Genomic DNA, 19,025 nt, shown 5'->3' on the forward strand with positions numbered 1-19,025 from the left:
TATGACATGCCGTTTTGCTAGCTCCACATGAATCATTGAACAAAAGCAACACGTTTACAGCTGTTGACTTCTCTCTCTCCCTGTGTGTCTTCTAGGCTGCTGACCTGAAAACCAAAGGTGAGTGGAATGCCTAACTGCCACTCAATGCCGCACAGCTTTTTTCTTTTTTTTTTAAATACTTGAAAATGATTGACCCACACGGCCCTAATCAGCGCTGATTAAGGGAGGTCATATGAGCCATAAAGGTGTGTATATATACAGACAAGGGCTGTGTAGTAGCAGGGCCCCTGTAACCTACAGCTATCGAGTCAGTCCAGCGTCCTCTAACACACACTGATGCACAGTGACTACTCCTCTGAGATCAGCAGTGCTGGCCAATGATTTGTGAGGCGGGCACCCAGGTGGGAGCTCCTAACAGTGGGGAGAGGGTGGGTTTGGGGATGAATGGGGAGGGTAAGGAGTTCAGTCAGTTCCAGGGGCGACCAGTTCCACGCTGTCCCAGCAGCATGTGTGCTCACATCGGTAGTATGTGAAGTATGTTTGCTATTTCTGCGTCCGTTTCCATTTGGTGCGTTTCTTTACTTTATTTAATTGAACCATTTAACTAAGCGAGTCGATTAAGATCAAATTCGTATTTACAATGGCGGCCTACCCCCGGCCAAACCCTCCCCAAACCCGGACGACGCTGGGCCAATTGTGCGCCGCCCTATTGGACTCCCAATTGCGGCCGGTTGTGATTACAGCCCGGGATCGAACCAGGATCTGTGGTGATGCAGTGCCTTAGACTGCTGCTCCACTTGGTCCCCCACGTCAAACGTTTCCTATTGTATTTAGCCAACGAATTAGTCAAGCGTGTGTGAACAATCTGTGTCATTGCGGGTGAGGAAGCCAGGGGGTCGTTGTTAGTGCTTAAACCCCTGCAGGCAGGCATTAGACAGATGGGGCCAGGGCTTTGGTCCACTCTAAAGCCAATTAGAGCATCTGTTCAGGTTGCATTGGTCAGCACCTCGCCCTCTAAAAGGTGTGTGTTTGTGTTACCAGGGATTGGCCCCAACACACACCAGGCAGTCTAACTGCTAACTAACAGCCCTCGCCAATAGCCTTTGGGGATTGTCCCGATGTCCGTTGGCGTTGTGTAGAGGTCAATGGCCCTTTCTTGACCTCTGTCTCGTTATCTCTGGGGGGGGGGGGCTGCTCTATCTGGTGTTAGTGAGTCACCCAGTGTGAAGGGACCATTTTAAGCCGAGGGGTGACGGAGGGTGTCTTTCAACAGACTGAGAAGGTTAGTTTGAAGTCAAATGACAGAGATGTAAAATCTGAGAGGGAGAAAGGAAGGAAGGAAGGAAGGGAGTGAGTGAGTGAGTGAGTGAGAAAGAAAGGAAGTGGAGTGAGTGTGTTCAAGTGTCAGCCTACAGAGAATAGGACCAAAAAGGAACTTGTAGAGCTGAAACTAATAAATGGACACCGTATAGCCTACTTTCAAAGTAAGCAAGAGAGAAAATGTTCTCCGCTCAATCTGCTGCAGGGCCCACTAAGTAGCATAGGACTGTTTTACTTCAGTTAGCATCCATGTCACTAAGTGTGTGAGGGCAAATCAGTATGCAGCTGTGATGTCTCTTCATCCATATTAATGATCACTCAAACATAACGTGGAACAAAGAAGTTTTGTACACCCCCCCCCCCCCCCCCCCCCCCCCAGCCTCATCACCTCTCCCTCCTCCCTTCCTCTCACGTTTCAATTTGTTTGTGGTAATCGATCTTGCCTGGCGCGTTCATATGTATGAAAGTTAGATAAAGAGCTGCGGAATTAACTCCTGTGCCCCCCCCCATTAGCCATGGAGCTCCAGTGAGACGGCGGACCAGCCACCAGACTTCCCCCATCCAGGCAGTCCCTGTTGGGGTAGAATGAGAGCGCCTCAGCCCTCTATTAGTATGGAGGGCAGGGGAACGCTGATTATTCCCCACAATCAAACCTCATCTTGCTGCGCACACACAATAATGCACAATGCCCCCCCCCACACACACCTAGCTCCCCCATCCCTATAGGGACCGGGAGACTCAATCCAGTTCCCCCTGTAATTGGAGAAAATGCTTAGTGTGGAACTTCCCAGGCAAGGATATGCTTTTAAAGCCATTGCCACGCTAACTTTCTGTATGCACACGTAAACACACACATTCAAAAAGTTAGGAGAATACACGGAACTGGCCCAGAGTGATGCAAATGCAATTCATGGAAACAGGTGGCGGCTTCCGAGTTTTGGTGAGTGAAAGCCATCAGTAATACCCGGGTACACCTGACGCATCCTCTACCCAGCCCTGGTGTGATCGGAGCATCAGCGCCTGCCTTTTTAATGTGTTAAGGAACTAAATGTAATGCGTGTCAAATTTCCATCTACATTTCCCATTAAGGCGTCGGCATGCTTCAGTTCGGCTGGCTGCTAGCCGAAGTCGGCTAGGCGACCCGAGCGAATGTGCTTGCATACTCCCCTAAGACATTCGCTGAAAAAGAGAAAAAAAGCGGCAATAGTAGTACGCATTGTCCATTTAGAGATGCTGTCGCCAGTATACACTTCCTTAAAATAGCCACAATTAATCTGAGAGCTCTTAGTTGTGCAATTTTTACATCTAAGCATGATGTTTGGTGCAGTATTTCTCAATGAGGAAATGTGCAGGAAAAGGAGTTGTCTCTCGTTGAATCCCTACTGTTGACCAGTCACCGACGAAGGGGCGTGGACATCGACTACTGACTTTGGCTTGCCTCTAGAAGAAAAACATTTTCTGTGCATCAAACTGCCCCAAAATAATCTTACCAAATAAAAAAATGAACAAAAACGTCAATGTCGTCATATTATATGCACGTACTCTTCCGAACTGTTTTCGGCTGGGAAAAATGAGGACACCTTTACCCATGCTGTTTTCTCCCTTTCCCGGGAGACCCCCACCCCCTGCCCTGCTACCATGGCGACCCACCAATTGCCACGGCGACTGACATATTTACACGGCGTCACCGCGGCCACAGGAGAACTGCATTATTTCCACACAGGAAACCGGACGACATCGCATCGTAATATGCATATTGGATTAATTTGCGATTTCACATTCAATTAATTTTGTCAACACGTTTTAGTCGTATTTCTTGAATCACAATCTAATTGGGGGATAATTGACTTTCCCGTGGGAGGGAGGGGCGCCGTCGCCTTCCTGTGTCGAACTGCAACATTTAATAAATACTCTGTAAATTAATAGTGAGTGACTGGGTCCTGGTTTACGTCCCGTGGATTTATGGATGCGAAGGATAATTGTTTTCTCTTTGCTTGCATGTCAAGTCGAGGGGGTTGATTAGGGGTGGAGAGGGGGGGATGAAGGGAGGGGACAAAGAGAGAAAGAGATGGGGGGGGTTTTCTGCATGTATTCATGCAGATTATCACTCACACGCTGCAGACAGAAGAGGTAATTCAATACCTCCCCCAGTTATACCACAGCTGAGAGGGCTCATGTCACATTTAAAGGCAGATTAATAGTGAAGTGTATTTGCTGATGTTAATGGCGTTTACCGAAGAGGCTTCTTTGTATGGTGGAGAGGGTGTGTGTTGCTGTGTAGGGACTTCCTGGTGTGTCTGGAAGAGGCAGTCTTTGTATGGTGGAGAGGGTGTGTGTTGCTGTGCAGGGACTTCCTGGTGTGTCTGGAAGAGGCAGTCTTTGTATGGTGGAGAGGGTGTGTGTTGCTAGGCCGGGACTTCCTGGTGTGTCTGGAAGAGGCAGTCTTTGTATGGTGGAGAGGGTGTGTGTTGCTGTGCAGGGACTTCCTGGTGTGTCTGGAAGAGGCAGTCTTTGTATGGTGGAGAGGGTGTGTGTTGCTAGGCCGGGACTTCCTGGTGTGTCTGGAAGAGGCAGTCTTTGTATGGTGGAGAGGGTGTGTGTTGCTGTGCAGGGACTTCCTGGTGTGTCTGGAAGAGGCAGTCTTTGTATGGTGGAGAGGGTGTGTGTTGCTGTGCAGGGACTTCCTGGTGTGTCTGGAAGAGGCAGTCTTTGTATGGTGGAGAGGGTGTGTGTTGCTGTGCAGGGACTTCCTGGTGTGTCTGGAAGAGGCAGTCTTTGTATGGTGGAGAGGGTGTGTGTTGCTGTGCAGGGACTTCCTGGTGTGTCTGGAAGAGGCAGTCTTTGTATGGTGGAGAGGGTGTGTGTTGCTGTGCAGGGACTTCCTGGTGTGTCTGGAAGAGGCAGTCTTTGTATGGTGGAGAGGGTGTGTGTTGCTGTGCAGGTACTTCCTGGTGTGTCTGGAAGAGGCAGTCTTTGTATGGTGGAGAGGGTGTGTGTTGCTGTGCAGGGACTTCCTGGTGTGTCTGGAAGAGGCAGTCTTTTGCTTCAGGTTCTGCCTCTTCATGACCAAACCACCATTCAGCCATTTTTTTTGTGTGTTGACGAGGATTTACTGACTCATCATATCTACGTGGGAAGCATTGGCTCGGTGGTATACACCCGACTCCTAAGGCACGTGGATGGAAGCTGTCCTTGTGCGCATATCTAGGATCAGCTTACCTTCTCCTCACCATAAGGTGTAGAAAATACACATCTGACCTTAGATCAGTCTTTGGGCAACCTTCTACTTTGGATAAACTGTATGGATAAGGGAAGACTGAATCGTATCTAAGTGTGGAACTTAGTGTTATCTACCCATAGTGAATTCTAACAAGCCATCTCTATGAATAGTCTCTATGGATCAACCACGACTCCAAAAACATGTAGAAAGTGTGGAGAGAATGGGTCGGCACTGCTGAGATGAGCCCTCTGCTCATTAGCGTGTGTGTCGAGGGTGGGGGGGGGGTCACAGGAGGCCCACAGAGCAGAGGTGCATTAGGCATGGGAACAGTGCTTATCTCCATGGTGATGGCCTAGTACCCAGGGAAGGGTGAGGGGTGGAAAGCTGTGCCTTTTTAGTCTGTGTGTGGGGGGGGGGGTGTCTCTGACCCGCTACAGGGTTTACTACTGACAGATGGAACCTCAGACCCCCCCCCCCCCCCCCTTTGCACTCTCACAAGACACTGTCTGGGTGTATCTTAACAAGCAACCATCCCAACTCAAAACTACTGCTCCTTCAGTACCACTAAAATCTATAGCCCCTCTTAACCTTTAGTACTGTCAGTTCTCTGTCAGTTCTCTCAACTACCCTGTATGCACATTAAACAAGGCCACTAAACACATACACCTCATCAGTCAAATGGTTTAGTTAAATCTCCGCCACATCACGTCTTTCCAACGTGTTTCTTGGATGTGTCTTTTTCATGAAGTCTCATAACGTTTGATTTTCAATGAGAGTCGTGTAACTCAATACAGGAGGTTGAAAAACCTCTTCTGTAGTCCACTTGTGTGTTCCACACACAGCCCTCACCCGATGTAAACACAGTCGCATATTAAAATGTGTCATCACACAATGGCAGCACGTAGCTAACCTCTGACCTAGGCGATTCCCAGAACCCTTCAAAGGCGCGCTCACTCCATAACCGAGCCAATCACAATGGCTCCTTATGCACCAGGGCCTGCCCTCTTGACCATCATCCTTTTCGCTCAGGCTTTTTCTCCTCTTTCGGTGTAATTAACCATTGAGAGTGGGGGACAGGAGGCCATAATTACACGTTTGGCTAGGAGTGATTCTCCATTGAGGGTTTAATGGAATTTACAGTGCGTCTCATTATAATGGTTTATTTAATTGACTCCTTTGAACATCAAATAGTGTTTTTAAGGCTTTAGCAACCCCAAAGGGTCTAGTATTTCAGTTTGTTTGCTCCCCATCTCTCTCTCACACTCATTTGCGCTCTCTAATTCTGTGTACCATTCTCTGACTCGCTCATTCTCCATTCATTCCCTATTTCATTCTCTACCTTTACTGTGCCTCTCGCTCTCTGGGTGTTCCTACTATCTCTCAATCTCCCCTCCAAGTCTTTGGTGTATGACAGTGTCACACGTATCACCTTCTATCTCTCCCATCAGATATGCAGGTGAATCTCCATATATATATAAAAAAAAAAAAAAAAATTATCTCACAAATGATGGTGCTAGGGTACTTGACTAGACAGCATTTTAATATGGCTTTCTCTCATCCTAGTGAAGGGATTTGGTTTCCCCTCGCCTCGGAAATCTCCCACAAAGCACTTTAGCGTCCGTTATGGATTAAAAAGGAACTCTTCCCCAAAAAGGAAAAGACTAATGTTTTGCTCAATCTCTTTGTTTTGAGCTGAGACATCCTATCGCATCGTAACCGCCACTCATGCTCACACACACTCTCTCGTGCACGCACACACACACACACACACACACACACCTACTCTCTTCCGAGATTATTCCAAAGATGGCTACACATTACCCAGCTGGCTGGAATAACAGCAATTTCACATCATAGACTAGATGAACTGTGATCATTTACACACACCACATAGTGCTTTAATAGCTATTTCATTGTGTTGTAAAAGCACCCGTGTTGTCATAAACAGAGGCTACTGGAGAATAGAGTGGAACACACACCGAACCCCCGACACACTCGCATAATGTGGGATATCCACACTCACAACGTACACCCACACACCCTCCCCCCCCTACGTCATAGAAGCTGTGATTCATAGTGTGAGAGAGGCTGCCGGCCTCTGTGTGAGCAGTAACAGCCCAGCAGTCCATCTGCTTCCTCTAATGGATTCAGAGCAGCAGTGAACAATGAGAGAGGCTGAATTGGATGAACGGGGGGGGGGGGGGGGCACCAGAGAAAGGGAGGGAGGGCGAGGGACAGGTTGAAGTGAGAGAATGCAATGGCTGAGCTGAGGTAGAAACGGAACAGGAGAGGGTGGGCATTGTGAAAGGCAAGAGAGAGTAGGAGGCAGAGAGAGGAGCAGGACGAAGGAGAGGGAGAGAGCCGAGGGATGGGGTGGGTTGTGAGGACGCAGCACCCTGCCTGCTGATTGGCTGTGACTGCGTCAGGCGGGCGGGGGCTGAATTGAATCAGATATGTGCGTCACCCACTGCCTGCCTCAACTCCCAACCAGCTAGCTAGCTCCTGCTGCTGGAGGGTCCAGCTCTGACCAGAGAGGGAGGTTGATCAGTATGCAGTTTGTGTGAGCGCGAGAACCTGGTTGTGTCTGCGCGTATTTGAAGAATATTGAGAGTGTGTGTGTCAGAGGCACAGGGTTGCACAGCTCATGTGCAGAGGGTGCTCTCTTTATAGAAACGGTGTTGGCAGTGGGACAGGCCATTGGCAGGCAGAGGGAATACGTGGGCCTGCCTGCAGTGTTTGCTTTAACCCAACGCTGCTGTAGCGCAGGACAGCTAGTCAGCCACATCAGGCCTACACTGTTCTTGTGTGTGATTCTACACAGTCCCACCCTGTTAGATTTCTCTGGAGCCACAACTTGGTCAACATGAACCAATGACAGAAAAGCTGCAGTTGTCCTTATTGGTCAGACTGATATGACCTCGAATGTCATTGTGTGCATTTGTATGCGTGTCTTGGCACGAGTCCTGACGGTGGCTCCTGTGTTCCCAGGAGAGTGACATCTGTTCCCTGCTAATCTGTTGCCTGCTAATCTGCATCTCTCCTGTGCCAATCCCTTCGCTTTCTCTCTCGCGCTTCCGCTCCTCTCTTGGCTGTCTGTGATTGTCTTCTCTCTTTTCTTTCTCCTCCCCTGAGGCATAGCTGCCAGCCAGTTGTTTTTAAAACCGGCCTATGAATTGTCCTCTGTAGCCACCTAGGGAGAATAGAACCACAACAAACAGTATTCACAGTCACCAAACTGATGTAGCAGCTCAGCGCAACACTGAGGTCAGGAAGTGTTGTGAGACAATATGGCTGCCGTGCTCTTCTGCTCAGCATGGACAGGGAGCATACCATGTCAGATATGTAGGGTGTTAACCTCTTTCCAATGCAGTTGCTTAATGCTCACACACGCTTGTGCTCCATAAGCCTTGGTGCGGGGACACACACGCGCGCATACAAACACACACACCTGTGCTTCCGTAAGCCTCTGTGCCTTTTCCACTCCAGCCCTTGCGGATAGCTCTTAGCCTGTCCACCCAGAGGGCTCGGCTAAGCTCCTTTTAGCTACAGTAGGCTGACCCAGTAGGTCCTGCTAGTACCGACTGCTAATACCACTCAGTCTGGGCAAGGCTTGATTAGAGGGCTGTTCTCTCTGGGGAACTAATAGACAGAAGAATGCACAGGGCCTGGCAGAGGTGAGTGTGTGTGTGTGTGTGAGAGAACTTGCCCTTTCATGTTGTCTGGGCTGTCTGTCGGTGGTGTTCAAGCACAGGCCAGCTCATAGGGAAGGTTATTACTAAGACGCTACTTTGGAAATGCTAACCACGTTTTGCTTGATTTCTTCTTAGTAAATAAGGGAAATGTTTTCAATCCATGTTATACGGGTGTCAGATATTTGGGGTGTAACGTTTTTGAGAATAAAACCTTGCCATATGTATTATAAGGTTAGAGGTCATTTAATGTTTCAACCTGTGAACATCGGTTCAAATGATCAGTGTGTTCATGTCGCACTCGATCAGGGATATAACACTAACCTCATTCAACCAACAATGTTGTCTTGTAAAGTACAGTGGATTAGTGATGTGTGCTGTGCAGCATTAGCTAATACCTTGCTTCCTGTGTTGTGTTTGCGTCCTCCTCCAGAGCCAGCTAAGCCCAGCCCCGGTCCCCTCCACCACCCCACCACCTGTGTGACCCTGCCCCAGGCCTCACACCCCCCCTCCTCGTCCTCTTCAGTCAGAACCAATGGGAAGCGCGCCCCCCCTACCACCCAGCAAACTCCACAGCAGCAGACCCCACCTCAGCCTCCGTCGTCGTCCTCAGGCCCCCGCTACCCGCCCCGTGAGGTGCCCCCGCGTTTCCGCCAGCAGGAGCACAAGCAGCTACTGAAGAGGGGCCAGCCACTGCCAGCCGGAGCCTTGAGTAGCCTCACCGTGACCCCTGCCCCCGACCCGCTCACCCCCGGTGCCCCCGCTTCTTCTTCCTCCACAGGCAAGCGCCACACAGGTCAGTTCCCTGCTTATTGCGTCTTACCCTTGGCTCCTTGGCTAGATCTGGTTCCCCAGTAGGAATGTGTCCTGTTTCTCTGTGTAACTTGATAGAGAAGCTGATGTTACTAAATTGGTCCCATGAAATGAAGTGTCGCAGGTCATCGTGGTAGCTGGATGAGGCTGTTCAACATGGGGCTCTACGCTGACCTTTACAAGGCACACGTGTGCGCTTAACTTGAAAGAAATGTAGGCACACACAAATACATTTAGGAGCGCTACGAATAATATTTTAAATATTAAAGCTATAATCCCAAAATGTTCTAGGTGCGCTGAAATTCAAATTCAAGGTCGACAGCAAATATTTAGGCCCATATGCGAGAAATGTTTGCGGTGTTAGAGCCCTGCAACAGGTTGAGGAAGAATGGAGCGAATTGCAAATCCGTATGATGGGTCCATCTGTGGGTCAGTCCAAAAAGCCTTTTTGTTACTGCCCCTGTTCTCTCTATACTCGAGCACTGACATTAGGGAATTGATGATGGTGTGTTACTCTGAGAATCTCCTCCACTCTGACCCATTGGTTCACCTGTGTTTCTACATGGGCTCTGTGCACTGCAGAGAGGTTTTCGCTTGACCCTATTGAAATATGGCCGTGATGGTGTTGAGCCACTGAGTAGGTGCTGTGGCGATTGGAGAGCGCTCGGGACCTTTACCGCCCGCAGTCACCTTTTTAAAAAAAATTATAATTAACTCCGCAGCGAACGGGTCTGTGGACAGCGGAGAAACCTGCCAGTGGGCTTTAATTTAGGGTGAAAGAGAGAGAGTAGGTGGACAAACGATATGAGCTTTGAGTAGATATGTCTCCAGCATCGTTTTTCCTCCAGTGAGGCAGTGGAGGCGTGCTGTCTCTGCAAGCTGTCTGGGGAACCACTGTGTTAGCCCACCGTCTTCCTTTCTATGCCTTGACCCTGCAGCTTTTCTCTGACCACCACCGGTCTTCACATCCCGATGGAAGGTAGCTCAACCAACACCTCTATCTATTCTCTTTTATTGACGTGGTTTACCTCCGTGTTAAAGGCCGATAACCGCACAGTGAATTGTTGTACGGCACTTAGAGGACGAGGCGGAGGGAGACGAAGAGCTTGCTGCGGGTGTCTGTTCACATACTGTTTTATTTTACTCCTCTACCCCTCCCTCCCTCTGTGGTGCTGTCTTCCATTACTGACTCCCATGTTTACTCTGAGGGGGCTGCCTGCAGCATCACTGTAAACACAATTTCTCTGCAGAGCCCTGGGCAGCACAGAGCATTACAGACAAATGTTGCCACACACACACATGCAGTGTGTGTATACGCACTCAAGCGCACACACTGATGGTCTGATAACCTTTTTTTATTTTTACTGACTGGCTGGACAGCTCTCCCAGGGGCCCTCTGCGCAAACCGCCCCAGGCAGGAGAGGCCCGAGCTGGGGAAGGCTTTAAGTCCCTGGGGGTCTCTGGGGGCTTCTGATCAACTGTCCTTCCCTCTGTCTGCCTTGTCATAAATAGCTTCTTTTTTTTCTATGGCTGTACTCTACTGCCAATTACAGAAAGAGATACAGCATTAGTTTTGGCATTGACAGTAAGGAATACAGATTTGGGATGGATGCAGTTTTGAGAAGCATGCATTTGATTTCGGTATCGAGCATCACTCAAGTTTACGAGGTAACTTTTTTTCCTGCCAGCATGGGTCAAAATTCATGCAAACATGGGGCCAATCTAATTTGTCCCCAGGCTGAATGTGCGACACTATGTATGTCGATGAGCTCTGCTTTTGTGGTCAGCTTCCCTTTGACCTCCCTGCTAGTGAAGTCATCATGGTTCACAGTACAGAGAGGACACAGATGCTTCCAGCCCCAAGAGGCCTGCTGTGACTGGACAAGAGTCAGTGAGGAGATCCACTGTTACTGCCTTGACCCAGTTAAGTCCTCTCACATCTGTCTGCCCACGGGCCCAGCTGGCTACACACTAGGCCTGGATGGTCACAACACAATCAACCAATTCAATAATGAATTAATTTTATCTGACCATTTTAAAAATGCACAAGACTCGAGTGAGAGAACAACAATGCATTAAAAATCATAGTGAACACAAACAGTCATAGGCCTATTTCCATTGTGGTCCTCATTAGACACAACCCCCTCTCCAATACAACAGCTGATGGCATTACAGCCCAGTGAGTGCTGCAGCCTGTATGGCCTTCGTCTCGTAGCATAGCAGGTGCTGTAGTGGGGGTCTGAGATGCAAGCCGTGCTGTGGGAAACGCACTCAGTCCTCTACAACAGCTGGTTCATTCATGGCTCTGTCTCCTAAGCCCCTGGGTGACGTAGATTGTGGCCAGAAGGAATACTGTTGGCTAGATGTTGTTAACATGCGTTGGCCCTGCCGCCCTTCTAATTTGGCCCCTTGGCTTTGTTTTCAAACGCCTGGATGGGGTGGCATATTTGTTCTTTTGATTCCAGTTGCAGACGCTATTGTTTTGTCTGCGGATAAAGACCAATACGTAACACGTCCCATTGGTGACTGTTCAGCCAGGTATTCCCATCAGTGATCACTGCCTAATGTGCTTTTAGCCGTAAGGCTATTCCTTTGACCATCGTTGTCAGGGCCACGTAAGTGAAGAATGTTGAGGTGCAGTGCTGTGAAAGTATTTGCCCCATTCCTGATTTCTTTGTTTTCTTTCACATTTGTCACACTTCAATGTTTCAGTTCATCAAACCAATTTTAATATTCCACAAAGATGACACAATGCAGATTTACGCAATACATTTATTAAGGGAAAAAAGCTATCCGAACCTTCGTGGTCCTATGTGACAAAGAAATTGCCCCCCCCCCCCCCCCCCCTTTTTAAATCATGAATTTACTGTGGTTAATCACATTTTCTGGAAAGCTGAGCCACACCCAGGCCTGATTACTGCCAGACCTGTTGAATCAAGAAATGACTTAAATAGAACCTGTCTGACAAAGTGAAGTAGGCCAAAAGATCTCAAAAAGCAAGACATCATGCCGCGATCCAAACAAATTCAGGAACAGGATTACAAAGCCATTTCTAAAGCTTTGGGACTCCAGCGAACCACAGTGAGAGCCATTATCCACAAATTGAGAACATTTGGAACAGTGGTGAACCTTCCCAGGAGTGGCTGGCCTACCAAAATTACCCCAAGAGCGCAGCGACAACTCATCCAAGAGTTCACAAAAGAACCCACAACAACATCTAAAGAACTGCAGGCCTCACTTGCCTCAGTTGAGGTCAGTGTTCATGACCCAACCATAAGAAAGAGACCGGGCAAAAATGGCATCCATGGCAGAGTTCCAAGGCGAAAACCACTGCTGACCAGAAATAACAATCGCGTCTCACTTTTGGCAAAAAACATCTTGATGATCCCCAAGGCTTTTGGGAAAATATTCTGTGGATTGGCAAGACAATGGGCTGCTTCAGGACCTGTACGACTTGCTGTGATTGATGGAACCATGAATTCTGCTCTCTACCAAAAAATCCTGAAGGAGAATGTCCGGTCACCAGTTCGTGACCTCAAGCTGAAGCACACTTGGGTTCTGCAGCAGGACAATGATCCAAAACACACCAGCAAGTTCACCTCCTGAATGGCTTAACAATAACAAAATGAAGGTTTTGGTGTGGCCTAGTCAAAGTCTGGACTTGAATCTGACTGAGATGCTGTGGCTCAAAAATCCTCCAATGTGGCTGAATGAAAACAATTCCGCAAAGAAGAGTGGGTCAAAATTCCTCCACAGCGATGTGAAAGACTCATTGCCAGTTATCGCAAACGCTTAATTGCAGTTGCCGAGGGTGGCACAACCAGTTATTAGCTTTAGGGGGCAATTACTTTGTCACATAGGGCCATGAAGGTTCGGATAGCTTTTTTACCTTAATAAATAAAATCTTGTCTTAACTGCAATTTGTGTTTACTTGGGTTATCTTTGTGTAATATTTAAATTAGTTTGACCTGAAACATTTAAGTGTGACAAATGTGCAAAAAAATAAGAAATCAGGAAGGGGGCAAATACCTTTTCACAGCACTATATGCATGACACTGATTCCACTAGTCAATGGAGTTGGCCAGACTAGGCTAGAGAGAATGCCAGCCCCTCTCTCTCTCTCTCCCTCTCTCTCTCTCTCTCTCTCTCTCGCCCGCCCGCCCGCCCGCCCCGCTCTCTCCCTTTCCCCTCTCCTCCAGCCCCTAGTGGCCTCATTAGCCCAGACTCTGCCAGGGAACCAAGAGGAAACTACCTCTCCGGTTTTAAACCCTCCTGTGCCCACTCTCACTCCTTTTCTCTCTCTGTGTCTCTCCATTTCTGGAAAACAAACCAGAATCTTTTGATCCCGGAGACCGGAACTCAGAAGTTCCTGAAAGGGGAAAGAGGGTCTATTTTGAGGACAAAGGGGATTAAATGGTGTGTTTACTGCTTGTGGTGCGTCACGGTGAGGTTTGGCTAGAGATAATGTGGTGAATTGGCAGTGTTGAATGAATGGGAGAATAATGGCATCCTGTTCGGTCCCATTCGTGTGGCTCCTGGCTGCATTTCACAGCTAGCTCCAAGGCTACGCTATTGCTCAAGATGTTGATTACAGGCACTTAATCCTTTTTGGTGCACCGTGTCTTTCTTTTTCTTCATACATGCCGTCTCTCTGTGTCTCTCCCTTTGCCACTGTCAACTCCTCCCCCCTTCTCCCCGTCACCCTGGCTTTCATAGGGAGAGAAAGGCAGTGTCTAACTTTTGGCTGCCTGCTAGTAGCATCCTCATTATCAGCAGCAGCCTGATCTCCTGGTAGTTGTTTCCCCGGCAGGGCTAGCACCACTGTCGCCTTGTCTTATTCTGAGTAGTAGGCTAGTGCTCTATAATAGGAAGCTGAGCTGCTATATGAAGTGATTTTGTAGATGTGTGTGTGCGTGCTGTCACAGCACTGCATCTTTGGTACCAGGGAGCTGCATCAGAGCCAAAGAACAGAAGCCGTATTGTTTTTATTTCTGTCGCCGCTATTCATTCAGCGAGCACCATCGTTACCCACTGCCCTCCTAATTGGGACCAGAATGGAAGCAGCTAGACATTACTGACGGCTGAACAGAGACGGAATAGAATTGTCCCCTTTTTTTCCCTTGTTGCCTTAGCTTTGGTTTTGTCCCCCGTTTCTCTCGCACACAGACACACACCTTTTTCCCCGACACAGGAAAATTTCTCACTAATCTATTGGAATGCCTACCAGAAATAAGGTTGTACAGAGTTGTAAGGAAAAGAGTGGGCAAGGTTGAGTAGACATTCACATTACGCAGCCAGCCAGCCTCAATTTCTTGGCATCGTGTCAAGGAAGCAGTTGCGATGCTTTGCAGCGAACAGTAGCAGACATATTGAATGGAGGATGGCGATGGCTGTAGCGCCTCACAGCATGGTGTTGCAGCAGCACCACCTCTCTTCAGGTATTTTTCCACTCTACCCCTGACCCCCTTCTTTACAGCTGCCATCAGCTCTTATCTTTTCTTCTCTCTCTACTCCGGGGTTATTTTGTTTAGCTCGTGGAGTTGTAGTATCCGTGACGGGCAGTGACGGAAGAGAAAAATAGGGCTGAGCTGCACGCTTTTCTGTGTAGTATATGATTGATTTATCATGCAACCTATTATGCCCCTTCAGAGAAAATGTGCGTGGGGAGGGGGGGGCAAATAAATGAAAGGGAGAAAGCAGAGGGCAGAGCGAGACGTTCTTGCTGCAGGCAGCAGCCTCTGAGCTCTTGGCTGAGTTTCAGGTCTGCCCGATAAAATGGCGTTCCTTGCTGCTCGGCGGGCTTGAAGACAGACGGAGAGGGGGAGCGACGCTTGTGTGCGTTAGATACTGCTCAAAAAAATAAAGGGAACACTTAAACAACACAATGTAACTCCAAGTCAATCACACTTCTGTGAAATCAAACTGTCCACTGATTGAAGCAACACTGATTGACAATACATTTCACATGCTGTTGTGCAAATGGAATAGACAACAGGTGGAAATTATAGGCAATTAGCAAGACACACCCAATAAAGGAGTGGTTCTGCAGGTGGTGACCACAGACCACTTCTCAGTTCCTATGCTTCCTGGCTGATGTTTTGGTCACTTTTGAATGCTGGCGGTGCTTTCACTCTAGTGGTAGCATGAGATGGAGTCTACAACCCACACAAGTGGCTCAGGTAGTGCAGCTCATCCAGGATGGCACATCAATGCCAACTGTGGCAAGAAGGTTTGCTGTGTCTGTCAGCGTAGTGTCCAGAGCATGGCGGTGCTACCAGGAGATAGGCCAGTACATCAGGAGACGTGGAGGAGGCCGTAGGAGGGCAACAACCCAGCAGCAGGACCGCTACCTCCGCATTTGTGCAAGGAGGAGCAGGAGGAGCACTGCCAGAGCCATGCTAAATGACCTCCAACAGGCCACAAATGTGCATGTGTCTGGTCAAACGGTCAGAAACAGACTCCATGAGGGTGGTATGAGGGCCCGACGTCCACAGGTGGGGGTTGTGCTTACAGTCCAACAGGACGTTTGGCATTTGCCAGAGAACACCAAGATTGGCAAATTCGCCACTGGCGCCCTGTGCTCTTCACAGATGAAAGCAGGTTCACACTGAGCACATGTGACAGACGTGACAGAGTCTGGAGATGCCGTGGAGAACGTTCTGCTGCCTGCAACATCCTCCAGCATGACCGGTTTGGCGGTGGGTCAGTCATGGTGTGGGGTGGCATTTCTTTGGGGGGCCGCACAGCCCTCCATGTGCTTGCCAGAGGTAGCCTGACTGCCATTAGGTACCGAGATGAGATCCTCAGACCCCTTGTGAGACCATATGCTGGTGCGGTTGGCCCTGGGTTCCTCCTAATGCTAGACCTCATGTGGCTGGAGTGTATCAGCAGTTCCTGCAAGAGGAAGGCATTGATGCTATGGACTGGCCCGCCCGTTCCCCAGACCTGAATCCAATTGAGCACATCTGGGACATCATGTCTCGCTCCATCCCTCAGGAGACCATCCGCCACCTCATCAGGAGCATGCCCAGGCGTTGTAGGGAGGTCATACAGGCACGTGGAGGCCACACACACTACTTAACCTCATTTTGACTTGTTTTAAGGACATTCCATCAAAGTTGGATCAGCCTGTAGTGTGGTTTTCCACTTTTAATTTTGAGTGTGACTCCAAATCCAGACCTCCATGGGTTGATAAATTTGATTTCCATTGATCATTTTTGTGTGATTTTGTTGTCAGCACATTCAACTATGTAAAGAAAAAAGTATTTAATAAGAATATTTCATTCATTCAGATCTAGGATGTGTTATTTTAGTGTTCCCTTTATTTTTTTGAGCAGTGTATATGTATGTATGTATACACAAACACGCGCACGCACACACACACACACACACACACCTAGCAGCCTTGCAGGTACATGGATTGACATTGTGGGTGTTAGCGTCAGCGAAACAATGAGCTTTTGTATGTTAGGTTAGCGGTTAGCTATCTCTGCGATTTGACTGAAAGGCAGGCAGGTGTACGGCACCAAAACAATGGCGTTGAAACAGTGCCAAACCTACCAAAGAAAAATCCTGCCAAAGACACTGAATCTCTCACACACCCACACAGGGCTCTCTGTTGGAACGACTCCTAAAATATGCACGTCATGCAAAACCTCATTGGTTGTTGTGGGCGCTGGCCACTGACATTAGATGTTGTGTACTGACTTTGATGTTTGTTCTCGAGGGCCATGAGGAAGAGGTTGTGGTTCAGTTGTGGGTTGAAGATGTTACTTACCGGGACTATTTAAACCAATGGAGAGTTATGATCAATGTGGTATGGATATATGTATTCCTAAGTGAACAAAGCCATAGAAAAGTTGTCCCAAATGGCACCCTATTCCCTTTTTATAGTGCACTACTTTTGAACAGAGCATGTAGGTTGCTTACATAAGGATCACTCAGCCTAATGCACTCTTTTGTTACATGGCTGGTCTGTCACTGTGCTTTGTGGGATGTGTCTTGGACGTGCAGCTCAGCTTGACCCTAGATGCCCCAGATGTTATTTTCTATTTGTACAGTTTTGAAGGAGGGATGGCAGAACCTAACAGCCGGCAGTGCGAGGGGCGGAACCTAACAGCCGGCAGTGCGAGGGGCGGAACCTAACAGCCGGCAGTGCGAGGGGCGGAACCTAACAGCCGGCAGTGCGAGGGGCGGAACCTAACAGCCGGCAGTGCGAGGGGCGGAACCTAACAGCCGGCAGTGCGAGGGGCGGAACCTAACAGCCGGCAGTGCGAGGGGCGGAACCTAACAGCCGGCAGTGCGAGGGGCGGAACCTAACAGCCGGCAGTGCGAGGGGCGGAACCTAACAGCCGGCAGTGCGAGGGGCGGAACCTAACAGCCGGCAGTGCGAGGGGCGGAACCTAACAGCCGGCAGTGCGAGGGGCGGAACCTAACAGCCGGCAGTGCGAGGGGCGGAACCTAACAGCCAGGGCGCACTTGTTTTTTTTTTTTTCAAATGTAGTAGGAGAAACTTTTAATGGGAAATCTTTTTCAACATTGTTGAAGTTAGGATTTGAGATGGGAATTTTGTGGTACCTCTGGTTACACTTTCTAGGAAGTGTAGAGCTGATTGCAGACTGTGTGTGTGTTCCTTTCTACACACACTGACGACCCTGTGTGATAAGGCAGTCTGAGAAGAGGAGATAAGTATGTTGAGGGGAAAATTGCATTTGGAGGGACTCGGAGGCGCGTTGCGCTGTATCTTAAGCCTAACCACACATCTGTCAGTCAGTGTGTGTCTCAAACGGAAGCTAGTCCCCCACCCACTATTTGACCGGATTGTTTTGACCATAGCTTTATCTGTGATGGATAAACTCCAGGCAATCATGCAAATCACGAAACGGTCTGATAGAATCCAGTGGACTCCAATAGCGAGCTAATAGAGAAGGTAAGAATCTCCATTTGAAACGGGGTGATGACCAAATATGACCCACCCCACTGTTTCACACTAAGGAAAGTTAGAGGCTATACGTTTTCTATATGTCTAAGACGACTTTGATAGATAAAATAGCTAGCAATGGGATACCATTTATTTTTTATATAACAATTGATGAGCTTATTGGATTTGTGAATTGCAAAAACAAGTAGATTATAAGAATACAGCCTTCAACAATGTGCAGTTTCATAATGTAAGCAGGGTTGAGGTCAATCTCATTTCTATTCAGTCTGAATTGACTCGGATTGAATTGCAATTGGCCCCGACCCCGCGCTAAAGTCATGAAGACGAGTGGGAACAACCGTGTTCTTAGGTCCTCTCTGTAGATAAGACCAGTTTAGCGGTTGGCTTTGCATGGTGGTTGGTGGATCAATACCTCCTCTCTTCTCTCCAGCAGCATTAATAAGGCCATTGATTACCTGCCTATTATTAGTTGTTACCGGGACTTGTTTTTCTCATCGGCGTTAATGAGTGTTTGTCTGTAGGCTGAGGCGATGTTCCACAGTGTGGGCTAGACTTATCTTGTTTTTCTCCTCTCTTAGTATGAGGAAATAGCATTTGAAAGATACAATTGAAGAAAGCAGAGTAATGTGTGTACTCTGCAGTAAGGTTGACCGATTATGAGTTTTCAACGCCGATACCGATTATTGGATGACCAAAAAAGCCGATACTGACTAATCGGCTGTTTTTGTTTTTTTTTTATTTTATTTTACCTTTATTTAACTAGGCAAGTCAATGACAGCCTAGGAACAGTGGGTGAACTGCCTGTTCAGGGGCAGAACGACAGCTCGGGGATTTGAACTTGCAACCTTCCGGTTACTAGTCCAACGCTCTAACCACTAGGCTACCCTGCCGCCAATTACAACAATACTGAATGAACACTTATTTTAACTTAATATAAAACATCAATTAAATCAATTTAGCCTCAAATAGCCTCAAATAATGAACCATGTTCAATTTGGTTTAAATAATGCTGTGTTGAGGAAGAAAGTAAAAGTGCAATATG

The 19,025-nt window shown here is 48.3% G+C and overlaps 1 protein-coding gene across 5 annotated transcripts in view; it reads left to right on the forward strand.

Moving 5' to 3' along the window:
• The window catches only part of LOC139424558 (trinucleotide repeat-containing gene 6C protein-like), a 65,475-nt gene that overhangs the window by 15,952 nt on the left and 30,498 nt on the right, over window positions 1-19,025 (forward strand). For 4 of the 5 annotated variants that reach the window (XM_071176527.1, XM_071176528.1, XM_071176525.1 and 1 more), the window contains exons 3-4: window positions 96-117; window positions 8,663-9,025. In XM_071176527.1, coding sequence (XP_071032628.1) covers window positions 96-117; window positions 8,663-9,025 — 385 coding nt within the window. The remainder of the gene's footprint in view (window positions 1-95; window positions 118-8,662; window positions 9,026-19,025) is intronic. The other variant, XM_071176529.1, reaches the window with a different exon arrangement.

Source organism: Oncorhynchus clarkii, chromosome 13 (genome assembly GCF_045791955.1).
Source record: "Oncorhynchus clarkii lewisi isolate Uvic-CL-2024 chromosome 13, UVic_Ocla_1.0, whole genome shotgun sequence".
In the NCBI taxonomy this organism is placed as follows: Eukaryota; Metazoa; Chordata; class Actinopteri; order Salmoniformes; family Salmonidae; genus Oncorhynchus; species Oncorhynchus clarkii.